This window comes from Neolamprologus multifasciatus, chromosome 8, assembly GCF_963576455.1.
Source record: "Neolamprologus multifasciatus chromosome 8, fNeoMul1.2, whole genome shotgun sequence".
Taxonomy (NCBI): Eukaryota; Metazoa; Chordata; class Actinopteri; order Cichliformes; family Cichlidae; genus Neolamprologus; species Neolamprologus multifasciatus.
Genome location: NC_140446.1, coordinates 29,595,060 through 29,621,724, shown reverse-complemented (window position 1 = coordinate 29,621,724; position 26,665 = coordinate 29,595,060). Strand labels below are relative to the sequence as shown.

General features: G+C 39.9%; 1 protein-coding gene across 1 annotated transcript in view; it reads right to left on the bottom strand.

Moving 5' to 3' along the window:
* Window positions 1-23,265, bottom strand: part of llgl2 (LLGL scribble cell polarity complex component 2) — a 42,932-nt gene extending 19,667 nt beyond the window's left edge. Inside the window, exons 1-3 of the mRNA XM_085171335.1 lie at window positions 23,000-23,265; window positions 3,613-3,734; window positions 485-582 (exon numbers count right to left, since the gene is read on the bottom strand). Of these exons, the coding sequence (XP_085027461.1) occupies window positions 485-582; window positions 3,613-3,687 (173 nt within the window). The 5' untranslated portion in view covers window positions 3,688-3,734; window positions 23,000-23,265. The remainder of the gene's footprint in view (window positions 1-484; window positions 583-3,612; window positions 3,735-22,999) is intronic.
* Window positions 23,266-26,665: the final 3,400 nt, after the last annotated feature.

Here is a 26,665-nt window from a genome sequence, read left to right as displayed (position 1 = left end):
TAGGTAGAGTGGTGGCCCTCATAATCAGAAGGTCGGGGGTTCGATACCCTGAGGTATCCCTGAGCAAGGTACCGTCCCTACACACTACTCCCTGGGCACCCAGTGGCTGCCCACTGCTTCACTGAGAGAGTGGGTTAGATGCAGAGAGGATTTTCCCCACAGGGATCAATAAAGTATATATTATTATTATTATTATTGTTATTATTAGTTATCATCTATCGTCCACCTGGGCCTTACACAGAGTTTCTGATTACTCAGACTTTATCTGATTTAGTGCTCAGCTTAGATAGAATAATTATTGTGGGTGATTTTAACATCCATGTAGATCCTAAAAATGACAGCCTCAACATGACATTTAATCTGTTATTAGACTCAATTGACCTCTCTCAAAATGTAAACGAACCCACCCACCACTTTAATCACACTCTTGATCTTGTTTTAACATACGGCATAGAAACTGAACATTTAACAGAGTGATGGATACAGTTTGATAGCCCCGGAGCGAGTGCCAATGGCCAGCAGCTTCAAGGAGGGACTGTAGCCCAGAGCACTGGGCTGGTGGGGGAATCCATGCTCCACTGTCTGAGGAGGAGAGTGAAAAGATGAGGGTGAGAAAGAACTTTGACAAAAGAGCCAAGGACAGAGACAAGAGTGTACAGAACAATACCAGCTTTAAGAAATGCCCTCATACATCTCAATAAATGTCAGAATTCACAGCTAATGAGTTTAACAGTCAGCAGCGTCTAATATTTATATTTATTTCACTGGCTTCCCAGTCCAATATATCACGCTTTTACTGGATGTTTTACTGGTCTGGAAAATTAAGTCTAGAACCCACGGACATGACCAACTACTATGTTTGTACATTTGGTGTACTCTGCCAGGCTGCGGCCGCTATCAGTCTGTATATGCAGGAGCAAAAAATAAGAACTTGACTCAAAACAAAATGTAAAAATACTGGTGGCAGGGAGTGATAAAAATATATCCCACGTGACTTGAGTCACATATGCTACATTTAGTACTTCACATTTACAAAACTTGACATTGAGTCACTGAGATTCAAACTGGTCTAACTTTAGTAGATACACCTATGGTTGCAATTTTGCTTGCATTATCGCATTCACAACAATTCACACCCCTGCCAACTTGCCGGGCAGGGTAACGACAACACCTAACCAGCTTTCTACGGCTGAGGGGTAAAAAAAAAAAAAAAGAAGCATTTACTCATAACTACTAGGGTCATCCACACAGCACAGTAATGTTGGAAGGAAATGATAAAGTTAAAATAAGATTACAACAAAGGAAAGAGCACACAAATCAAAGTGCCTTAAGTGTCGTTGTTTACTGGAAGCAATCTTTAGCCACAGAACAAGCTATAATGGGAATCTGTCACAATGACACCCAACAAACAGCCACTATCACAGCAGCTAGATGTCTTTATGCCAAGCTGGCGAGTCGTATTAGAATTCTTAGTTTTGAAAACACACCTGATTGCTGAGGATAAATCAGTCAGGAAAAAGCCTCTGTCAGAATAGTTTGGTTAGATGGTGGCATTGATAGGAAGTGAAGCTAGGGGGTTTGTTTTGGGTTTTTTTGGAGAGACCAGGAGGAATGAGTGTTTGAGAACAACATCTCAGATTGGACATGTAAAGGTATACATAAATGTTCCAGTGTTAATTTTGACACAAATTTTGATTTTGTTTTAGTCATAATTTAGTTTTATTTTATTAAATATCATAAGATTGTTGTAGACTAATTTATTTGACAAAAATAGAAAGTATAAAAGTTTGTTGTGTTTTTAACCGGTGAAAGTTGCTCTATGCGCCGCGCTTTGCAAAGTGTCTGAATTTTCTTGACATGAAATGTGTCCATATGATTACTCTTCTGACAATTCATTCTGATTGGACCTCGTCTCTCTTCATCTTGTTTTTATTCGTCAATAAAATTGTCAATAAAATTGTCAAAACATTTTTTCTTTGAATTAGGTTTTACATATAGTTATTGTCTTTTTTCATCAGAAAAAGACCAAAAGTATCATGATAATTACTAGTCAACAAGCAAAACACTGAAATGAACACCTGTGTCTACACATATATAGGTGTTATATCTGCAGGGCACAAGCATCTTTTATGCAGAAAGTGTGTCATCATGATGATTACAATTATCTGTAAAATGAGTGCAGTGTTTATGCGCCACATACAGCCCACTTTGATCTTAAGTGGCCCAGACCAGTGAAACTCTCCTTTCCCACAGTGTAAAGAAGTTACATATTTAACAGTTTTTTTATATGACCATTTTTTTTTAAACTGTAGTCATAAAAAAAAGACATTTCTATAGTAGAAATATAACTATAAAAGCTGTAAAACCTATGACTACAGACATTTCTGCATCTCTGCCATTCAAAGACATTTTGTATACAGTTTTTTAATGTAATATTCAATACTGAACTGTAAATTTAGTCTTTTTCAAGGGAGGAGGTTTTTTTTTTCCACTGTTTTAATAAAGGCCCTATTTTTATGAATTTACTACCACTACAGAGAACACACACGATTTAAAGCCTGGACAAGTTTGAAACCTTTTGTCCTCCACAATGACCTGCTAGCGTTTAAATCCGACTCTCCTGTCTCTCCATGTAACTGGCCTACACCACTACACGTGCTGTCTTAGGAACGTCCGCCCCCTTCCTTCTTTCACATAATGGTATGATCCCAGTCTGTCTTTGCATGTGATTGGCCACATGGTGTACCCATCAAAAATAAAGTTCCACCCCTGCCTGCATGGATTCTCAACAGGGCTGAAGATTCGGCTTCCACATTAATAAGTGACATATAAAATGATCCTGCGGGTTGTATGTAATTGTATCGTAGACAGTAAGTTTGACACCCCTGGTTTAGATGCACTGAAATAATCAGGTGGCACTGCTTTCTCCACTAAGCTTCTTCACTGTCACTTGGTTATTGTTAGTGGATTAGAAAACCCAGAGGGCTATAATATTGTTAGTGTTAGGATCAACCTAATTACATCGCTATGGTTACTTAAGCTGGATACCTACGCTGGTTAGAGTTCAAAGTTTGACATTTGTATGGATTCTAAAAGGCACCGCACTTATATAAATTATTTGCCTGGTGACATTCTCTCTGAAATGTATATATTCTTAGCTGAGATAAGTCAGGTTCTTAAGTATTTGAAAAATGATAATTTTTGGAATTACATTCTGAACACCAGAGTACTAAAAATGGAAACCATGTATAAAAGTGGTTGTATTCCATAACAGTTAAGTCAATATTTTTGTTAAAGCCCTTGAATTAAAGCTGAGTGCTTGCACTTCAATCACGCCTCTGTTGTTTGATTTAAATGGACGATGGTGGTGTACAGACAAAAATCCAGAGAAAAAGAAACTAATATATAAATTTAAAGTGAACAGCTTACTTGATCTTGTTCTGGTTACTTTTATTTTCTGTTTCTGCTTAGTAACCTGGTCACTTGAATGTATATCATGACTGCAGATAGTACAGAGTCTCCTGAATGATTTTTGTCTTCTTCTTCTCATCACTCACATTGAACCACATCACTACAGATGGCAAACTGTGTGGTATGGTCTAATTTACTTACCTTATTAAACGCGAAGAGTTCCTGTTTTATCCGATCCCTGTGGGACTCTTGACCGTGCCGCCTGAACCTTTTCATCCTGTCAATACCGGTGTGCAGCCAGAAGGCCCGCTGACACTTGCTGGCTGGAGGAGACACAGGAGATAGTGGTAGATGATTTAGCTTGAAAGTAAAAGTTTCGGGGAGAAGGAAAAAAGAGGGCATGTTATTAGACAAATCCTCTAGTTCACACCTTTGTTATTCCTTAGTGAAAAGCAAATATTGATATTCTATTTATTTAACACAATCAAAACATGTCTTCTTCCATGAGCATGTTCTCCAGCCACAAATCAGAGATGAATAACACCATCAGATACACAGCTATATTAATCAGTCCAGCTGCCTTCCAAAAAGAACAGAGTGGCTCATGTTTTTTCTGCCATCAATACACAACCAGCAGTTTCAAGGAAAAAGGGGTTACTAGGAGTACCAAAACATTAGCTTCACTAATGTCTATAGAAACCTATTAAACAAAATACATGAGACCTGTGTGTCATAAGGCCGCTGGCTACATGTTTGGTTGTCTGTGACTACCCTGCTTGAAGTCACTGGGAAATTAGGATTCAAATGTAAATGTATTCATCATTTGTCCCATTTCAGCGACCAAACATTCTTCTCCATCTTGATTTTGTGTGAAATCATAATACAACTGCTATTTAATGTAGATGCTGTGTGTTATAAGTGGTTCTTCACACAAACGTTGCACAAAACCTTCTGCTAATGCCAGCTATATCTTTTGGTGCTCATAACTTTTATACTTTTTGAGATGTTGTAATAATAATAATAATAATAATAATAATAATAATAATAATAATAATAATGGATTGCATTTATATAGCGCTTTTCGGGGCCCTCAAAGCGCTTTACAATTCCACTATTCATTCACTCTCACATTCATACACTGGTGGAGGCAGCTACAGTTGTAGCCACAGCTGCCATATTGCGCCATCGGCCCCTCTGATATTGAGCTTTTTATGCCATTTTTGGCCCATTTTGCTGACAGGGACCACATTATCAGTGTGATAACCAGTTTTGCCTGCCGGGCTGAGCCGTGTTTTAGCTCAGTAAGATGAGCAGCCGTTCTCAGAGCGGGAGGCCCGGGTTCAAACCCCACTTAGGACACCTTTTTTTGTTCAGTTAACAGTTCAACTTTTTTTAAAACTCTTTTCAGCACAAATTCCAGCTTCTTTGCATCTTTTCAGCAGAATTCTTTGCTTCTTGGTCTGTTTTGTGCACAATTTTCTGTTTCTCTGTTTATCTCTTTTCGGCAGAAAGTTCAAAAAGTTTACCTCTTTTCAACAGAATTTTCAACATTTTCAGCACAATTTTCTGTTTCCTCATCTCTTTTCAGCAGAAAGTACAAAAAGTTCACCGCTTTTCAACAGAATTTTCAACATTTTCAGGACAATTTTCAGTTTCATCTCTTTTCAGTCACCTGAGAACCAGTTTGGCTCAGTGAGATGAGCAGCCACCTTGAGAACAGGTGGCGCAGGTTCAAATCCGACCTGTGGCTCTTGCCGCACATCTTCCCTCCTCGCACTCTCCCTGCTTTCTTGACGCTCTTCAGTGTAATCTTTCAAATAAAGCACTTTTCAGCAGAGTTCAGCTTCTACACAGTGTTTTCAGCAGATAGTTCTCCTTTTCCTGCTTTTTCAGATTCCACTACACGGCATTCACACTGCATTTTCACAGGAAATGCAACTTTTTCTAATTGTCATTAAATATTCTGCCTTTAGGACTTATCATTAGTAGTTTCAAAATTATTTCCTACCATCAGTAAGCAGACAATACCCAATTATACACCTCCTTTAAACCTTGTGAACTAGACAAATTATCCACTCTAATGGACTGTCTTAAGGAAATTACTGGTTGGATGGCAAACAATTTTCTGCAGCTGAACCCAGACAAGACTAAGTGTTTAATTCTTGCTCTAGAGAGTATCAAGCCCCAAATCAGACAACATCTAGGTCCCTTCTCATCCACGGTAAAAGCTACTGCTCAGAATCTTGGGTTAATCGTGGCTCAAGAGTTGGGAGTTCGCCTTGTAATCGGAAGGTTGTCGGTTCGAGCCCCGGCTTGGACAGTCTCGGTCGTTGTGTCCTTGGGCAAGACACTTCACCCGTTGTGTCCTTGGGCAAGACACTTCACCCGTTGCCTACTGGTGGTGGTCAGAGGGCCCGGTGGTGCCAGTGTCCGGCAGCCTCGCCTCTGTCAGTGCGCCCCAGGGTGGCTGTGGCTACAATGTAGCTGCCATCACGTGTGTGTGAATGGGTGGATGACTGGATGTGTAAAGCGCTTTGGGGTCCTTAGGAACTAGTAAAGCGCTATACATTTACAGGCCATTTAATTTTTGATCAATCTCTGTCTTTTGATGCTCATATCAAGTCTGTGACCTGCACCTGCTTTTTTCATTTAAGAAATATTGCCAAACGTAGTACTATTGTCTCCAAAGATGAACAGGAAATACTTGTTCATGCCTTCATCGCCTCCTGATTAGATTATTGTAATGCACTCCTTTCCTGTCTGTCAAAGATTTCTTTACATCACCTTTAAGTGATCCAAAATACCACAGCAAGGCTGTTAACCCACACTCATAAATTCACTCACATCACTCCCTTGTTGAAGTCCTTCCACTGGTTTCCAGTTGGGTACAGATATCAGTTTAAATCCTCACTCTTACTTTTCTATCTTTACGAGGAGAGGCCCCCACTTATATTATCAAGCTTCTTCACCCTTGCTCTCAAAACTGGATTCTTAGATACACTGATTGTGGTCTTCTGACTATTCCATGGGATTGCGCTTTCCAAACCAGTACTGTGGAACAGTTTCCCTCCCCCTCTATGCAACATCGACTCTGTGGCTTCTTTTAAAAAAGAAAACGCCACAAAGTACTACTGTCCATAGTACTGCATTGACATCATCTAGTAGATCCTCAGAGGGTACATAATCTTGATAACCAGCTACAGAGGATCCAGGTTTCAAGCTCCACCATGATCCAATCTTTCAGGTTAGTTCCTCTCGCACTAAATGATCCTTCTTCCATCACACTTGGGGTTTGATGCCCAATCCGGGGGGGGGGTGATAATATCCCCCCTCCGACCTGTCGTCCTGGCTCCCTCTTGCTGTAGTATTTGTGTTGTACCTCGTCAATCTCTAGCCGTGAGAGCAGTTTCTTCTTGCAAATGTTGGAACACTGAGCTACTAGTTGTTTTGCTGCCGATCTGGATGCTGGGTATCAAAGATTCCCCTTCCACTGGGGTTGACTCGCGTAGTAGTATTCCAACAGCGGCTTATTATCATCTCTTGCCAGCTTGTGCCCTCTTGTTCCAGTAGCCCACTTCTCATCAGTGTGTCCCGGATATATATGTCAACCACAGAGCACCACGCTCTGTTTTGCAGCTATGGAACAGAAAAGCTACTTCGAGTTCCAGATTCAGACAATGGTAAAGTAAAGCTCATACCAGTGGGTCAAATGTGTGATCTGCAGTCCATGACCGTCCATTTTCATAACAAAAGTCTGTGCCATGACTCACATGTCTGAGCCAGGTCATTTGCCTCAGTCCAAAGCCAGACATAGTTCTGTTATTGCCCTCAGTGTTCCCATGACTCACATTTCCAACTCCCAAGCTTCCTCATACTTCCCCAGACTGTCCCAAACAGACTGGGTGGACTCACCAGTCAGTTGTTCTGAGGACTACATAGACCTACTCAATGTTGCATCATCCCCTTAAGTGTTTCAGACCAGACCAGATTTCTGTCAGACCAGTATATTCAATGTTTAGAAAGGTCAAACACGCCAAGACAAGCACTAACACAGCAGTCTTGTGTGGAAAAAAACAAAAATAGGTTAAAGTAAACTTTTGTATATTCCATGATTACACAAATTATTATTTTTAATGTCAATCATCATAGCTTACAGCTCAGGAAAATCGTAATTCCAGTCTCTCGAATTATTAGAATATTTCCAGAGATCAAATAAAAAGTATTTTTAACTGGTGCAGAGTTGTTGAATTGACATGTAACTGTTGTTCATAGCTCCTCCCACCGGAATGTAGGGCGTATGCTTTTTTCTCTCATCCCTAGAGGTGGGTTTTGACTATCAATTTATCGATTATCCAAGCTAGAATCTATTTTAATGTGATATCGATTCATTAAAATCCTGAATCAATTTTTTAATATAAATTTATTTTGCCCGAAAAGCCAGAATCTCAGGTTAAACCTCACAAAATTTCAACAACCACCAAACAGCTAAAACCGTAAATGAGAGCAGGTACACAGATTCTGCACAAAGACGCAAACACAAAGCGCTTCGGCGGGTCCGAGCTTTGTGTTTACGTATTTTTTGCGCTAGATTCTGAGCTGCAGGTTTTTTCTCTCTCCAACCAAAATTCACTGAACCAGCAGCAAAAGAAGCAGCAAACTACGCTTCACATTTGATAAACATCGTCATGAATTCCCTCTGACTTTTACTGTTTTGCTTCCACCATGATAAAAATCACACTTCATGCACAGCTCTCTCTCTCTCTCTCTCTCTCAGTATACTTCAAGAACAGTTTCCTGTCTAAAAATCTTTTTTCTGCATTATTCACTTGCTTGTTACGCACAAGTCTACCGTTGTTTACAGCGCTGTCGGCCGCTATTTTTTTCCTTTTACTTACTTCCAAAAAGAAAGCCTCATTTCTGTTGTTGAATAGGCTACTGAACAAATTTTAACTTTTTAAAATTATGCAAAATTGCAAAACGCTCAGCTGTGTCTCTAATAAAACCTCTGTAACTTTGCTCTGCTTCACTTCAGCAGCATCAGGTACTGTTCATGTTGATTAATGGTTTTCTTTCATTTTTGATCTACTGCAGAATATTTTTATAAAATCCCAGGCCAGCTACTTTGACACAAAGGCATCTGCTGTGATGCTCACACCTTTGATAAAGTCTCGCAAGTGTCAGCTTTCTTCTTATAGCTTCTTAGATGGAAATGTACTGATGCATGATCTGAATTATAATATTTCTGACTGTCTGAGGCAAAATTTATGTTGCAAAATGTTTTTGTAACTGCAATACACTACAGGAAGCTATGGGGGTAGTGTCGCTTGTATCACCTGTATATATCAATACTGCACCCAATACTAAGCATAAGAACGTAACGCGAACAGCAAAACAGGAGCACAGAAGAGAAAACAGATTTTTGTATTTATTTTTTTTAAGTGAAAGCATTTCACAGAAAACAAAGTTAAACACAGACTGTGAAAAGCAGAGTTTTCCTTCCAACACAGTAAAATTGCAGTGCACAGGCATTTAAAACACAAGCACCCTCGAGAGTGTGATTTCAATTCTGAATTGGTCCATTTTAGGGAGTTAACCCATACGGAAAAGATATATATAAATCTTATAAAGTTTGTATCTGTCTTGTGTGAAACTTGTATGAAAAGCATACAAGAGTGAAAACAGATATAAAATCCCTTGAAAAATTATATAATGAAACTTGTATGTTTTGGATACTTACTAAAACAATATATGAAAGTAATGAGAAAGTGGCCACTTTCATGACTAAATCATGTAAGCCTTATATGATTTAACTCATGAAAGTGGCCACTTTCATGAGTTAAATCATATAAGTTTTTACTATTTCTTTTCCATATGGGAAGTTAGTCATTCAAACAGTACGCACAGTTTATGTTAATATTTGTACAGTAATGTTGATATTAGCTTACCTGTCGGAAACTTCTCAAACGAAGCGAACACCAGTTCAGTTTTGATAACTAATGAGGAGTAGGAGCAGCTACACGGTCTCCTAGTTCGTTTGATTTTTTCTCACATTAATATTAGTGTTTATTCTGAATAATAAACCTAACGTTAGGTAGTTAATGTCTATGTTTAATATAATTAATTGTGATTAGTAACGGTCTTTTCTTTTCTGTTTTGTTCTGTTTAACTAGTGTAGATGAGTTTGTCCTGAAAAAGAGGCTCATGCACCTGACAAAGACTAAAGTCATGACAGCATGAAAATCAGCTGCAGCTGGGGACGTTATCTCAAAGATAAGAGCAAGCCTCACTCCAGAGCATGTCCACTGTAATCGTGAATGCATGAACTGAATCATCTGTAAGCTTTAGAAATTTGTTTTTTTGGACTGACAGAAAATACCTTTTCGATTTAATTTGAAGCTGTATTTGAACTTTTTTTTCCCTTTTAAACAGAATCCATTTTCACACAAATAGTTTCCTATTTGTACATTATGTTTTGTTCAAAATACCACTAGCACTTCAATTTCTATTACCTAAAATTTTAATTTAATTTTATTTCTGAGGGTCCTATTGAGCAATGTTAAAAATACATTTGATTACTTTGTTATTACATGTGTTAATGCAAAATGTAAGTAATGTAAAGTAAGTCCTTGACCTTTGATGTGCCCACTAATAGTCCTTGGAGCTCACCATCACTGCTTGTCCTAAAACCTGATCAATGTCGATTTTGTAATGACTTCTGCAAGGTTAGTGCCGTTACAAGCCAGATTCATTCCCACTTCCATGCATGAATGACTTTACTAAGTATATCATTTTAAGTTAATAACAAAGACAGATCTCCTTTAAGGATACTGGTAGGTCCCATTAACCAAACTCCTGTCTGTAAGACACCTGACCATGTTTTACAATAAACCTTAATGCCATCTGGATTAAGAAACACACCAGCCATGTTCCAGTGGCTGAACATCCTCCAACCACACACGCCCATATTTTGCTCCATTGCAGTTTCTTTCACACCTCAAACATTTAGTAAACAATTAAGCAAATACAAGTAATCTGCAGGTAGTAAGAAAATAAACTACTAACTCTTTTAGGCTGTGTCCACACCTACGCAGGTATTTTTGAAAACGCAGCCGTTTCGTCCACACGTAAACGGCGTTTCAAATCACTGAAAACTGAGATTTTCTAAAACTCATTTTTTTTGTTTACGTGTGGACGAGGAATACAGAGTTCATCACGCAACGTCAAAGGTATGTGCCTTTTTTCACGTCACGCTGTGCGCCACGTTTACATGAGATGAATTGCAGAATGGGAGATAGAGACAAAATACTGTTAATCTGACTATCTGCAGGTTTTACACGCTTACATACACACACAGTTACTGTTCCTCCATTTAGAAAGACAGAGGCGTCACGGTGTGATTATTTTACTGTAGTTGGGTTTTTTTTCATGTGTAATAATCAACATTGCTATCAATGCTTTTTTCAAAAAACGCCTCTCTGTGCAAAATGGGTTTAAAAACATAAACAACTGTGGGATCCTGTTTGTCTGTGATTTGAAGAGCCCAGCGCTGCTCCCTACGCAGGGAAAACCAATCCTGCAGGGAGACCTACCTCGGCACTTGCGCAGGTGAAACCAAAGGGAAGATATGCTTCATTATATTTTCTAGTCTTTGGCTTAGAATGAAGTTGATTTGGAAACATATTCAGCAATGCTTCATCTCCTGCTTTGCGTTTCTGTGGGTGCCCTGTGCTAGCAGTGTCCAAGCGTTTTGTTTCACAGCACAGAAACAGCTTTATTGAAGGTTACAAATGATCTTCTTATGGCCTCTGACAGTGGACTCATCTCTGTGCTTGTCCTTCTTGACCTTAGTGCAGCATTCGATACTGTTGACCATAATATTCTATTAGAGCGATTAGAACATGCTGTAGGTATTACAGGTATTGCACTGCAGTGGTTTGTATCATATCAATCTAATAGACTCCAATTTGTGCATGTAAATGGAGAGTCCTCTTCACACACTGAGGTTAATTATGGAGTTCCACAGGGTTCAGTGCTAGGGCCAATTCTGTTTACATTATACATGCTTCCCCTAGGCAGCATCATTAGAAGACATAGCATACATTTTCACTGCTATGCAGATGACACCCAGCTCTATCTGTCCATGAAGCCAGATAACACACACCAATTAGTTAAACTGCAGGAATGTCTTAAAGACATAAAGACTTGGATGGCCACTAACTTTCTGCTTCTTAACTAAAAACTCAGATAAAACTGAGGTCATTGTACTCGGCGCTGAAAAGCTTAGAAATATGGTATCTAACCAGATTCTTACTCTGGATGGCATTACCTTGGCCTCCAGTAACACTGTGAGGAACCTTGGAGTCATTTTTGACCAGGATATGTCCTTCAACGCACATATTAAACAAATATGTAAGACTGCGTTCTTCCATTTGCGCAACATCTCTAAAATTAGAAATATCCTGTCTCAGAGTGACGCTGAAAAACTAGTTCATGCATTTATTACTTCCAGGCTAGACTACTGCAATTCATTATTATCAGGATGTCCAAAAAAACTCACTGAAAAGCCTTCAGTTAATCCAAAATGCTGCAGCAAGAGTACTGACAGGGACTAGAAAGAGAGAGCATATTTCTCCTGTTTTGGCTTCCCTTCATTGGCTTCCTGTTAAATCCAGAATTGAATTCAAAATCCTGCTCCTCACATACAAGGTCTTAAATAATCAGGCCCCATCTTATCTTAATGACCTTGTAGTACCATATCACCCTATTAGAGCACTTCGCTCTCGCTCTGCAGGCGTACTTGTTGTTCCTAGAGTATTTAAAAGTAGAATGGGAGGGAGAGCCTTCAGTTTTCAGGCCCCTCTTCTGTGGAACCAGCTTCCAGTTTGGATTCAGGAGACAGACACTATCTCTACTTTTAAGATTAGGCTTAAAACCTTCCTTATTGCTAAAGCATATAGTTAGGGCTGGACCAGGTGACCCTGAATCCTCCCTTAGTTATGCTGCAATAGATGTAGGCTGCCGGGGGATTCCCATGATGCATTGAGTTTTTCCTTTCCAGTCACCTTTCTCACTCACTATGTATTAACAGACCTCTCTGTATTGAATCATATCTGTTATTAATCTCTGTCTCTCTTCCACAGCATGTCTTTTATCCTGTCTTCCTTCTCTCACCCCAACCGGTCGCAGCAGATGGCCGCCCCTCCCTGAGCCTGGTTCTGCCGGAGGTTTCTTCCTGTTAAAAGGGAGTTTTTCCTTCCCACTGTCGCCAAAGTGCTTGCTCATAGGGGGTCATATGATTGTTGGGCTTTTCTCTGTATCTATGAAGCGCCTTGAGGCGACATTTGTTGTGATTTGGCGCTATATAAATAAAATTGAATTGAATTGAATTGAATTGAATTGAATTGAATTTTCATACCGTGCCCCCCCTGCAACGGCTCTGCGGCCCCACACTTTGGGAAGGTCTGATCTAAAAAGAAGCATTAGCTTTTCTAATAATAATAATGGATTGGATTTATACAGCGCTTTTCAAGGCACCCAAAGCGCTTTACAATTCCACTATTCATTCACTCTCACATTCACACACTGGTGGAGGCAGCTACAGTTGTAGCCACAGCTGCCCTGGGGCACACTGACAGAAGCGAGGCTGCCATATCGCGCCATCGGCCCCTCTGGCCAACACCAGTAGGCGGTAGGTGAAGTGTCTTGCCCAAGGACAAGGACAGAGAGCCCCGGGATCGAACCGGCGACCTTCCGGTTACAGATACGCTTCCCAACCCCCTGAGCCACAGTCGCCCTTCTACTAGCATAGCAGGGCTCTGAAGTGTACCTTGGCACCAGCTCTGTTTCAACCATTGTATTCTCCGATCACAATCTTGTCATATTTTTGACTTTGATTCAAAACAGTAAGATTTCAACATCAAAATTCACTATAAGAATTGCTTAAAAACATCATAGCTCTGTCCAGGCCATGAACAAAACATTTATTTTATGGGAGAAATGTTTGATTTGTGTGTGTGCGTGTGTGTGTATTGGCTGAAACAGGTGAGTGCAGAATGGATTGTGATGTCACAAATGCTGGTTCGTGCCACACCTGGAGAAGCAAATGACGGCGAACACTCCATCTTCTTTCACTATGGTCACCACGAGCATATCTCCCATGAAGATAATGATTTAGACTTTATTTACCTTTGACTGCAAATTTAACAGGCTTGTCTTCTTATGCTTTTCAATATACCATCCTGGATGCCTTTGCTCTCAAGCAGCAAGACACTGTTTCCTTTTCATAACACAGCTCAGCGATATCATCAGTATATCCATCAAGCCATCTAAGTTAGGGAGTGCAGCCATGCGAAAACACGCCTATATCCCACAACAGGAACCTCACACTGCTTAACCAAGCAGAGCTGCTCCATAGCTCGTGGTTCTTAAACACAAAGCTAACATACTGCTTAGTAAAAGATGAGTAGCTGCAAATCCATGTCATCCAAAACATTCCACTCGAGATCTTTTGCAATGGCAGCTATGCCAGCACTCGCTCAACACAGGAAGTCTTCTTGAATGATATCTGATCAAGTCACAAACTACAGGCACAAACATTAATACTCATCCTGTCAACACAGGGGAAGCAGGAGCTGTATGAGAGCTGCTGCTAGGAACTGCTTTCACATGTGAACACACCTATCTCACACAAAGAAACACGTCATAAGACACCAAATCAACTGAACATACAGGACCTCACCTCGCAGTGATCTTCAGCTGGCAATCACTGAACTATTCTCAGTTACGGTGACTGGGATGAGTGATTACTAGAAGGTCCACTGCTAGTTAGGGGGCTGTGGGGTGTTATGTCTTTGCTCTGAAGGGGAAAGCGGTGCATGAAATAGAAACCACAGATGTTTTACTGAAACCTGGAGAAAAAAAAAGAACTTTTGCTAATGAATATGCATGAAGCAAAACATAATTTTTTTGTAGTTAAACAGCAGAAAGAGACGGAGGCAAGAGGAGTACAGCACTACAGCAAACATAGCAGAGGTACCTCTCTTTACCCTCTTTAGTTTAGCAAACATTAGATTGCTAGACAGACAGATTGTTAGCTCTGGCTGCCAGGATATCACGTCTCCCACCACCTCACTCATTCCTTCCTATAATGAAAAACCAAAGATTAAGGGGAGGGTGGTCGAGTGCACAAAGTTTACATTAACTAAACTCTGATCCTAAGCGATAGTAGTTTCAGACCTGAGCCATTAAATGACATACTCCTCAGGACAGGGACTTCATACAAAGGTGTTTAAGGTCCAAGTGGGTATATATATATAACCAATTCCAAGGGGATTAAAATGTGGTATAGTTCTCAAAGATAAATGAGGGCAACTGTTAAAGACAAATGATACTACAGATCAGAATTATCTGATAATTTGCCTAATGTTTTATTTGATTTAGAGACATTGTGGTACGATACATCACCACTTTTACTCCTGTCTGCAGAAAACAAAGCCTGTAGAGATACACTTGCATGCTACTGTGAAAAAAATATAGCATGCCAATCAAGAATGATTAAAAAAAACATCTTAAATAGTTGATCACGAAAAAGGTTCAGTTTACAAAGAAAAAGAAAACTCTACAGGTGGGTGAATAATTAGATTTTAACTTAAAAAAAAAAAAAGACAAAAATAAAGGAAACGAGCTACTTGAAATAAAACAGTTTTCTTTTGTTGCCATGATGCTCATGTTTTGTCTTGTTATAAATCATCAAGGACACATCGTACCCTTAGGGTGATGCATTACTTCAGAGTTTAGTCCATTTTGAATGGTAAAAATGGTAAATGGCCTGTATTTGTATAGCGCTTTACTTAGTCCCAAAGCGCGTTACACTACATTCAGTCATCCACACATTCACACACACATTCACACATTTTGCATCAAAATGATGGGGAAAAAAAGCCTACAGTTCACACGATCTGCATAGTTATGAAAAGCTTCAACAGGTGAACCTGTAACTACCCCCATTTCTGGCAGCACACACCCAAGGTGTCAGATAGTTAACATTTTGCTCCCACTTAGGTCTCTAGCTGCCAGCTAGGCCTTTTGTTTTACTGTCAGTAACACCCATACGTTTGTGCCTAACATCCTTCTACGTGACCCTCATCTCTCATCTACCTGAGAAAGCAGGTGTCTGTTGAGTTAATAAATATAAATAATTCTATAGTAACTGTGAATAATAACGGTGCCATCTTTGCCTTTACTCACCTGCACACTGTACCACTGTGGAGAGACACACAGCTCCTCCCCCTGACTAACGCTTCAGAGGCCAGTAAATTTCCCATTTCAAACGAAACAACTGGTCAGCGCTCACATTAACATTAGCCTTTTAACTATAAGGAGTTACCCAATAGCCACATAAGTCCCTTTTCCATTAGTACCTACTCGGATCAACTTGCCACAGACTGCCATGACTCGACTCAGATCGACTGGTTTTCCACTACAATCTGGTTCTACCTAACATGCGTGGTTGTCGTCATAGCAATGCATCTGTGCATCCTGCGATGTCATTTAAATGCAACATGAAAGCTACAGAAAAGGTGGACGTTGAAACAAGAATATACCTGCTGATATGGCTTTTCAACAGACTCAAAAGCCAGACATTCTGCTGCCATGATCAGGAAATTCAGGACCAAATTAGAAACAAAGTAATTTTCAGTCTGGAAAAGGTTATGAATCCATTTTGAAACTGTGGGACTCAGCAAACCACATTGAAAGCTATTATGCACAAATGGCGAAAACATGGAACAATGGTAAACCTTCCCAGAAGTGGCTGGCCACCAAGAGCACGCAGACAACTCATCCAAGGGGTCACAAAAGACCCCAGAACAACATCCAAAGAACTGCAGGCCTCGATTAAGACCAGTGCTCATGACTTAAAAAGGGTTATTAGGGTTAGGGCCATGTAGGTTTGGATCTCTTTCCCCTCTTAATAATAAACACCTTCCTTTAGAAACTGCATTTTGTGTTTACTTGTGTGATCTTTGTCAAATATTTATTTGATATTTGTTTGATCTGAAACATTTAAGTGTGACAAATACAATGCCCCGAAGTGGGCAAACAATTTTCCACACAACCACCCTAACCCCCTATGGTATCAACTTCAAAATCCTAGGTGATTTCCTTCTCTAGTTGTTGCATTACCAAGTGTGGATTATTAATCAAAGAGCAGCCGAATCAGACAGGACTCAGATCTGAGGATGTTAAGAGCTGCAGGCAGATGTGGACAAGAAAATAAACTATTCCACCTTTACAATAATTTATTAAAATGTGTTTCTTGTTTAGTTTTAGTCAGCTGTGAAGTCAGTTTTAAAATGCAGGCAGTGAATGGTTCAATCTTTCACAGCAAGATCTCTCATTTCTTTTTTTTTCTTTTTCTTTAAGCATAACTAGCATTACACTTTGGGCAAAGTTAATTTCTAACTTTTCCATAATGTTCTTCCTCTACAGTAAGGAAATTAGGGATGCTGCGATTTATTAAGTAATTTGAATAATTTGATTATAAATAATCCTTAACACAAATTCTTTGCTTCGATGCTTCAGTTAATGCATGGCTCTGTAGCATGCCATTGTCATGCGAGTGCTTCACCCACATTTGCGACTAAAAACATCCTCCCACAGAAGTGTATTTAGGAGCAGCATGTGAATAAAAAGTATGATAACATTAAGCCCAAGCAGCCCCCAGTTTTAAAGAAAAACACTGATGACACAACAGCAGCAGTGAAGATGATGCCATCATAGTTTCACGTGGAGCTAGAGTCTGCCTACACAGACCAAAGAGGCGGAGCCAGTGTCAGGGTGAGCTCAGGTTGAGTGAAAAAACAAAACAAAACAAAAAACAAAACGTGTTTCTAGTGGAGGATTCTAAGGCAGGTTCTGAAGCCACTGCACTCCTGCCCAATTAGTCCAGACTCATAATCTAGAAATTAACTTCGGCCAAAACGGGTAAACCTATAAGCAAAAAGTTGCTCAGTCTGCAGAAAACACATGAATCCACATACCATGGTTGGATGGACTGGATGAGAGTGCTTCAAAATATGCCTTGGAATTCTTCAGTTAAGATTTGAGTATGAAAGTGATGCCAGTGATAAATTAGTACATCCACCGGTGCACAATAGAAACAGTTAAACAGCTACAATGAAGCAAAATTCACTTTCAAAAAGTCATCATTTACATTTACATCATTGCAAACATTTGTGACTTTATTAGTAATTTACACATCTGAATCAAATCGCTTAACTCTGATTAGATTTAGTCGACAATAATCTTAAGTTAATTCATTTGACTAAAATATAAAGTGTAAAAGTTTGTCGTGCTTTTACTGGTGAGTTGCTCCATAAGGTTCACAAAGGCTCCCATTTTCCCTGACATCGCGTGTGAAATGTGTCCATATCTCTTCTCGTCTCTTCCTCGCAGTCTTAATTCAGTCCATATAAACAAACAGTCCACACAGTACTGCGCTTTGGGGTCCTTAGGGACTAGAAAAGTGCTATACAAATAACTGCGCTAACGACAGGGGCTGCATGGCCTAAAATCCTTTCATTTTCTCAAAAATCGACAGCGCGCCTTATGTATGAATTCTGGTTGTGTTTACTGACCGCCAACCGATTTTATGTGATACACGGCGCTCAGCAATCTGTCAAAAAATGTTTTAGTACGACTTTGGTGAGCTACGGAGCTGCACCGCTTGATGGATTGTCGGAGCATTACGGCTACCGTAGTCTGGAGCCTCGCGGAGTGATACGTACTGTGCTTCAACGTAATATTACCGTATTGTTTGTGTACGAGGAGCATAAATGGCACCTGTTAAGAGACACGGTTACAAAGAGGATTTCAAACTCAAGGCTGTCAGTCACGCAGTAGAACTTGGGAATAGAGCAGCTGTGAAATCTGTCTTTGTTATTATGCTCATCGTCTGTTAGTTTACATTTTGACTGCTCAATTGTGAGCTTTTTGTTATGCACAAATACAACATTTTTATTTATGGAGCATTATTATTTAATAAAAGCTGATAATTTATTTTTGAGTAATTTCTTCATGTACATCTATGCTGTATGTTAATAAAAGTGCCTGTGTGACATCTGGGACAGAGCTTTGACTAAACTCTTTTTGTTCTTACCTTATGGCTTTAAAAAAAAAAAAAATCTCACTCACTATGTGTTAACAGACCTCTCTGCATTGAATCATACTTGTTATTAATCTCTGGCTCTCATCCACAGCATGTCTTTTGTCCTGTCTTCCTTCTCTCACCCCAACTGGTCAACGTACATGGCCGCCCCTCCCTGACCCTGGTTCTGCTGGAGGTTTCTTCCTGTTAAAAGGGAGTTTTTCCTTCCCACTGTTGCCAAAGTGCTTGCTCATAGGGGGCCATATGATTGTTGGATTTTTCTCTGTATGCATTATTGTAGGGTCTACCTTACAGTTATAAAGTCCCTTGAGGTGATTGTTGTTTTGATTTGGTGCTGTATAAATAAAACTAATTTGATCAACTACTTTTAATTAAATGTAGAATTTAGGATAGGATAGTTCCTCACCTGTAAAAAACTGATCATTTTCATTTGATCAGAGACTGTGATCACCCACCTCAGGTAAACCATGTGAGCTCTCAAGTTGTGTGGCCTGTTTAATCATGATGATTCGCGGCATAAAACGCGTACAATTTTCATTTCTGTTTTCCTTTAGATTTTTTCAGCTTTGATAAATGTAATAAACGTGTCAGTATTTTCACTGCTACACATCAAACAGCCGTTGTTAGCTAATTCGGGAAACGTCATTTTCCAAATTGTAAACAAATGTTTTAATACAACGCTTGTGTTTCTGCCAAAGTGTAACTCTGTTTAACGCAGTAACCTGAACCTTTCCATCGTAGATGCTGCAACATCACTGCTTTGAACCTGACCAATCACATTAGGACTCCCGTTCCTTTGAGCTTTGTCCTCCACACTCAGTTGGTTTGAGCATGCAGAACTGAGCTTCAAGAACAGTTGCCCGCAAGAGCCTGAATCTGCTGCATCACTTGCTGATCAGGCAACCTCGTGTACATGTGCGTATTATTCACCATCAGCTGATCTTAAGCTTGAAATCTAAACACAGTGATTCTGTTCTGAAGTTAGGGGTGGGCGGTATAAACGATATAAATTGGGCCAATGGTAGAGATTTTGACTATACCGCTCTACCGCGATAGTGCATGTTGATGGTGTCATCAAGCAGCAGCTGTTTTGGTCGAAAGAATTGCAGCGGCTGCAAAAAATATCATTTGCAAATTATGCCGGGCGACAGTAATAGCAAAGACATGCTAAAACATTTTTGGATTTCTGCGTGCCGTGTACCACATAAAATCGGTTCGAGGTGAGGAAGCACAACCAGAATTCATACATAAGGCACACTGTCGATTTTTGAGAAAATTAAAGGATTTTAAGTGTGCTTTATAGTGTGTAAAATACATTATACAGAAGAAAAGAATATATCGAGATATATATCGTTACCGCACATGCTTCAAATTATACCGTGATATGGATTTTAGGCCATATCGCCCAGACCCATCTGAAGTGTTAAAACATTTGGTACCTGAGAAACCAGGAGCTCATCAGCTGTAGTATATACACCTCAACTTTTTAAAAACATATAGTGTTACAAATCTTTAATGATTCAATTCAATTTTATTTATATAGCGCCAAATCACAACAAAAGTCGCCTCAAGGCGCTTCATAGATGCAGAGAAAACCCCAACAATCATATGAACCCCTATGAGCAAGCACTTTGGCGACAGTGGGAAGGAAAAACTCCCTTTTAACAGGAAGACAATGACAACTCAATAGTTCTTGGCAGAAAAAGAAACAAAGCACTGCAGATGGGAACCTCATCCAACACACACTTCGACCCGCAAACAGTGTCGTTACATTACCACAATTGTTTGTAGTTTCAAAAAAGTAAATTGTTAGAATTTAAATTGGTTGTAGGTCTTTTCTTTTATCCAAGAGAGAAAGGTATTGGATGAGCACACATACGCACTGCTTTATGAAAACTAATATCAAAATCTTCACATCTAGAGTTGCTTTGTATGTTTTGTTTCAGTCTAGAACACTATAAACAATCATTTCCATGAAGTATCAGTGATGTCATAAGCTCTGACTTCATGCTTACCCAAACAATGATCGTTATGAGGATCTACTGACAAACTTCCTTGAGGCCAAGTGTGCAGAGCCTTTCATTCTCAGGGTTAGGCTATCCTCTGGAACAATGCTTACAGTGTCAAGTTTTCAGTTATGTTCTAATAGTGTCTATCGAGCTGGCAAACACGAAACATGAGGTTTTACATTTGGATATCCTATGCTTCTCCATTAGCAAACCAAAGAACAGCTTCGTTCAGTGCATTGCCTTAATCAATTTAGCAAGCTGACTGTCTGAGCCAAGCAAGGTCTTCGTCTTTGTCATCTCCTTACCTGTAAAAGGTTAGTAAAAATTAACCTCCCCATTCAAAAGTTTAAAAATTCGACGCCTTTGATGGCAAAGCTTTGTCCATTGTTTCTTTACATTTGCACTGTGTGAACAACTAAAACCAAAATTCCTGGTAATGTTCAGGACTGTTCCTTTAGAAGAGGTGAACACCCTCCAGCTTACCTCACTTTTGGGAGGGGCCATTTATTTTGCCTCTATAATAGTTTCAGGTGGACTTTGCAATGCAGGTGGAATAACACCAAGCCTGAGAACAAAGCCTTTTGTTTGACTAGTCCTGGGCTCATGCAGGTGGAAGTACACAGCCTGTGCTTCATTTGGCAGTAACCTGTCCAGACTGTATAGTGTGAATGCTGAACAATGGCTGTTCTAATAAAACAGATTCTGATTTTTTTTCCTTGCACCATTTAATAGAACAACTTTTTTGCATATGGGTGATTCCATTTTGGTGATAACAAGCCAATTTACTCAATGAAATTCAATGTTGTTCAGTGATTAAGGCACCAAGCATGCACCTGTTGCTAACTGGAAAGCTGACATAGCACAGAGAAAGCCAGCGGTTTGGACCCATTTCACACCATCTATGCCAACAGCTTTTCATTGCAAATATTTGTGACTTCATGATAAACTGTGAGCATGTGAGTTGAACTTCTTTCCTGTTAGGTTTCTGTAACACTTTTATTTTGATTACAAGTAACAAAATATATCGTTACCATTTTTAATATCTTCACATTGTGACACTGCACATGTGATGCATATATGTATGATTAAGTGCACCTACAAGAGAAAGGCGAAAAGAGACCATATGACAGCAGAGTGCAGTGAACACTGAGCCGAAATAAGGCAAGAGCAAAGGAAATAATGGAAATTGATTTTTCATGTCTGTCGGTCAAGATGGCATTTATCATTTCACTAAAATACCTTTTGGCAACAGCTCACCTCACTCACACACTCACACACACATTTAGGCAGACCAGAGCAATATAGTAATATGGCTGATGTTCCTTATTAAGTAGTCAGAAATTTGAAATAAATCTTTAGTGTGTAAACTGATGGGGAAAACCCTGCTTCATTCATTTTGTTTTACAAAGTCTGACGTTGTCTTACACATCATTACTAGTTTGTTCCTCATATCGAGGAATACTTCACATGAATTTGAGCTGATTAGACGAAGCAATCACAGTACATACGCATTGTACTAAAGTTCAGGACTCAGTGGATACAATGTTAGCAGTTTTATAAATACGAATTATCGTGAAACCAGCAAAACAGGTGAAACCGCCTTCCTCATACTCCCCCTCCCCAAACACAGTACTTACTCACTCTTGAAACCAGACCGTTGACTCAAAGGGCTTACTAACATACTGACTGCTGAGACACACCTTAGTCAGGTTAGATGTCGCCGTCATTATGCAACATTAGCTGCAACTAGTACTCACCTGGCTGCACATGCAGGTTAGCAAGAAATTCCCCAGTTTCTCTAATACTGCTGACATCATGCGGGAAACTGCTAATCCATTTCTACCCACTTTTCTTCCGTGTGGACTTGTCTTAATAACTGAATGGCTTCAGGCTGCCGCAATTAGGTTTACTGTAGCTTTAAGAGTGAAAACAAGCTAACCGATGGCAAAAACTACCAATTACATACAAAAGCTGACTGGTGTGGTTGTAGTCATTTTTTTTAAATTTAATAAAGAAGGCAAGTTACTGATGTGAGACGGTCATTTCAATCAGTCCACCTTGTATTACATTTTTTAAAAGTCGACGACTTGCCGAAAGTTAAAGCGTCTGTCATCGCAAGACTCCATTCTTGCGATTGTAATCGGTATGAAAATTGAGAAAAATATACACAAAACTGATTTTTGAGGCAACGCTCATATGCCTGTTTTGCTTGGTTTACTTCAGATGGTTAGAAAGCTAACCATAGAAAAACTGGCAAATGACATATTCTGGCTCTACACACAACTTGAGCTAGCTTCAGCTGAAGTGTGTACATACTGAAGAGTAAACAGCATGGAATAAACTGTTAGCCGGACGGTTCACAACAACTATGGGCACAAGGTCTGAGAGCGTGCGGTCCGACTTCCTAACCCACCTGATTCCAAACGGCCGTTGCTCAGCAGAGGTGCACCGTTTACAGCCGTTGAAAGAAATTCCAAATCCGACCAGTTCCCGGTGTATTAGTTACAAAGAGGTATCTCTCCCCTTCCAGAGTCGAGGAAGACGTAGGCACGCCGTGTATAAGTATTCCCGGAATCCAGGCGACAGGCTTCTGGTTGAGTAACTATCACATCTAAAGATCTATAAGGAACTAAAACTGGGTTGGCTGGTTTTTGTTTTCCACCGCTGCGGTGGTTAGCCTCAGTATTTCCTGCTAGGCTAAACCTCACTGCTGTGCTAACTCCGCCCTCATGACACATTCAAGCACACCTCGTAAACGTGTGCTGACGTCCGGTCAGTGGTTTGCTTTGAAATTTGGTTGAAAACGACGAACCAAGAGCGGCATATCTAGCCGCATGTAGGCTGGTAATTGATAAAGTTCCTGGGGAAAATCTGGTGATGTTAGAAGAGACAGCATCTATCCCACTTTGGAAGGAGCAACATTAATTTCTAGAAACTGGCTAAACCCTTCAAAACGTGACTATCGAGGAAGCAGAGTTTATTTGTTATCCACCTACCACCTGACCTTTACTTTGAGTTTCTATCGGATCTGTGCATATGCACATGGTGAAAATTATATCATCAACACTATTATTAGACTCAACTGGCTTCTCTCAAAATGTAAATGAGCCGACCTACCACTTTAATCACACTCTTGTAGTGACATGTGGCATAGGATTACAAATTTAACTGTAATCCTTTAAAACTCCTGTTTGTCTGATTGTTTCCTAACTAGAAAACACCACTGAGTGGAAACAAACTGTGGATAGCAATACTATCAGACAAATACCACTGTTAAAAATTACACAAAGACTTTTACACAGCACTGAATGTTTTACCATAAACACTGTTCAGATATATCAGCCATATCAGCCTGTCAGTTTTTGCATTTACCATACCAATGAAGAATACCTCTTTGTAACCGATACACTGGAAACTGGTCAGATTTGGATGGTGTCTTTAGGGAAGGTGTTCTTTGGGTCATACTCAGCATTTGGTGGCGATCGTGGCTCAAGAGTTGGGAGTTTGCCTTGTAATAGAAAAGTTGCCAGTTCGAGCCCTGGCTCGGACAGTCTCTGTCGTTGTGTCCTTGGCCAAGACACTTCACCCGTTGCCTACTGATGGTGGTCAGAGGGCCCGGTGACAGCCTCGCCTCTGTCAGTGCGCCCCAGGGTGTCTGTGGCTACAATGTAGCTGCCATCACCAGTGTGTGAATGTGTGTGTAAATGGGTGGATGACTGGATGTGTAAAGCGCTTTGGGGTCCTTAGGGACTAGTAAAGTGCTATACAAATACAGGCCATTTGTCATCCTAAAAACATGGCAGGTCAGGTTGAGGCCAAACAGCTTGATTTTGGTTTCATCTGACCACTTGGGAGTGCTTTCTCTCAAGCCTTCTCTGAACTATGTCAGTGTTCACTGGCAAACTTAGATGGGCCCTACATGTCCCTTATCCTGAGCAAGGAGACCTTGCAGACACTGCAAAATTTCAATTCATTATGGTGTAGTGTGTTACTAATAGTGTTCTGGGTGCCTGTGATCCCACTTGCCCTCAGATCATTAACAAGCACTTCCTGTGTAGTTTGGGGCTGATCCACCACCTTTCTCATGCTCATCTGCACCACATGAAACAATATATTGTTTTGGGCTTTAGACAGAGGGTGATTCATGGTCATTTTATATTTCTTTCATTTCTGAATAATTGCCTTGAAAGTTGTAACCTTCTGTCCAAACTTCTTGCTGATGGTCCATTCCAGTCCAATTCAGATCAAACTGAGGTTATTGTACTCAGCCAAGAAAATCTTAGAAATATGGTATCTGCTGTGTACGTTCCAGAACTATCCCTGCGACTGTGCGGGTGCCAATCGACCTCGGAATGATGATTGCGAAAAGACTTATTCTAAAGGAATGGAAGTCCGCTGCTCCTCCCTCCTTTAGTGTCTGGCTCAATGACATGTTATCAGTCACAACTGGAAAAAGTTCGATACCTGCAAACACCTGCAGCAAATGTTTTCTCAAAATCCTGGACTCTGTTTTGTACTCACCTTGAGAAAGCTCACGTTGTATAAACACGTACCATGGCACTGCAGTTTCCCTGTTTATTACATATTCATGACATTTAATTCATTATGGATACTGGTGGTTTCTAATTTTAATGTTTTCTTTCTTTTTTTCTTTTGTCTTTCCCTATTGATTATTATTATTGTGCTATTTCTTGTCCTATCATCTCAGCGCCTGAGCTGTATTTGTTTGTTGATGGGGTTTTCTATGCTGAAAAAATTAAAATAAAATATTGAAAGAAATATGGTATCTAACCAGATTCTTACTCTGGATGGCATTACCTTGGCCTCCAGTAACACTGTAACACTCCAGTAACACCTTGGAGTCATTTGTGACCAGGATATGTCCTTCAACACAGATATTAAACAAATATGTGGGACTGCTTTCTTCCATTAGCGCAATACCTCTAAAATTAGAAATATCCTGTCTCAGAGTGACGCTGAAAAACTGCTGCAGCAAGAGTCCTGACAGGGTCTGGAAAGAGAGAGCAGATTTCTCCTATATTGGCTTCCTTTCATTGGCTCCCTGTTAAAATCCAGAATTGAATTCAAAATCCTGCTCCTCACATACAAGGTCTTAAATAATCAGGCCCCCTCTTATCTTAATGACCTTGTAGTACCATATCACCCTATTAAAGCACTTCGCTCTCACTCTGCAGGCCTACTTGTTGTTCCTAGAGTATTTAAAAGTAGAATGGGAGGGAGAGCCTTCAGTTTTCAGGCCCCTCTTCTGTGGAACCAGCTTCCAGTTTGGATTCAGGAGACAGACACTATCTCTACTTTTAAGATTAGGCTTTAAACTTTTCTTTTTACTAAAGCATATAGTTAGGGCTGGACCAGGTGACCCTGAATCTTCCCTTAGTTATGCTGCAATAGACGTAGGCTGCTGAGGGATGATGCATTGATTATTTCTTCTTCAGTCAGTATGTGCTAATAGACCTCTCTGCATTAAATAACACTTGTTATTAATCTCTGTCTCTCTTCCACAGCATGTCCCTTGTCCTTTCTTCTTTCTTTCACCCCAACTGGTTGAGGCCGCCCCTCTCTGAGCCTGGTTGAGCCTTAAGTTTCTTTCTGTTAAAAGGGAGTTTTTCCTTCCCACTGTCACCAAAGTGCTTGCTCATAGGGGGTCATATGATTGTTGGGTTTTATCTCTGTATGTATTATTATAGGGTCTACCTTACAATATAAAGTCCCTTGAGGTGACTGTTGTTGTGATTTGGTGCTATATAAATAAGAATGAAATTGAATTTAAAATTAATCTGTGTGCCACATGGGCACACAACCAATCTGTGGGAGCCAGAATTCGGACTGTTTGTAAGTGATTAAATACTTATTTCACTCAAAGCCAAGCAAATCAATTTATTTGATGCAATATTTGTGTTTTTGTTTTGGTTATTGGTGTTCTCCATTATAATGAAACAACCATAAAATCTAGAGATTGTTGTTTGTTTTTTTTTCATAAGTGATTAAACTCAAAAATTCAGCAGGGAATCAAATATGATTTTATTATAACTAATGTGATAAAAAAACACTTTTTTTA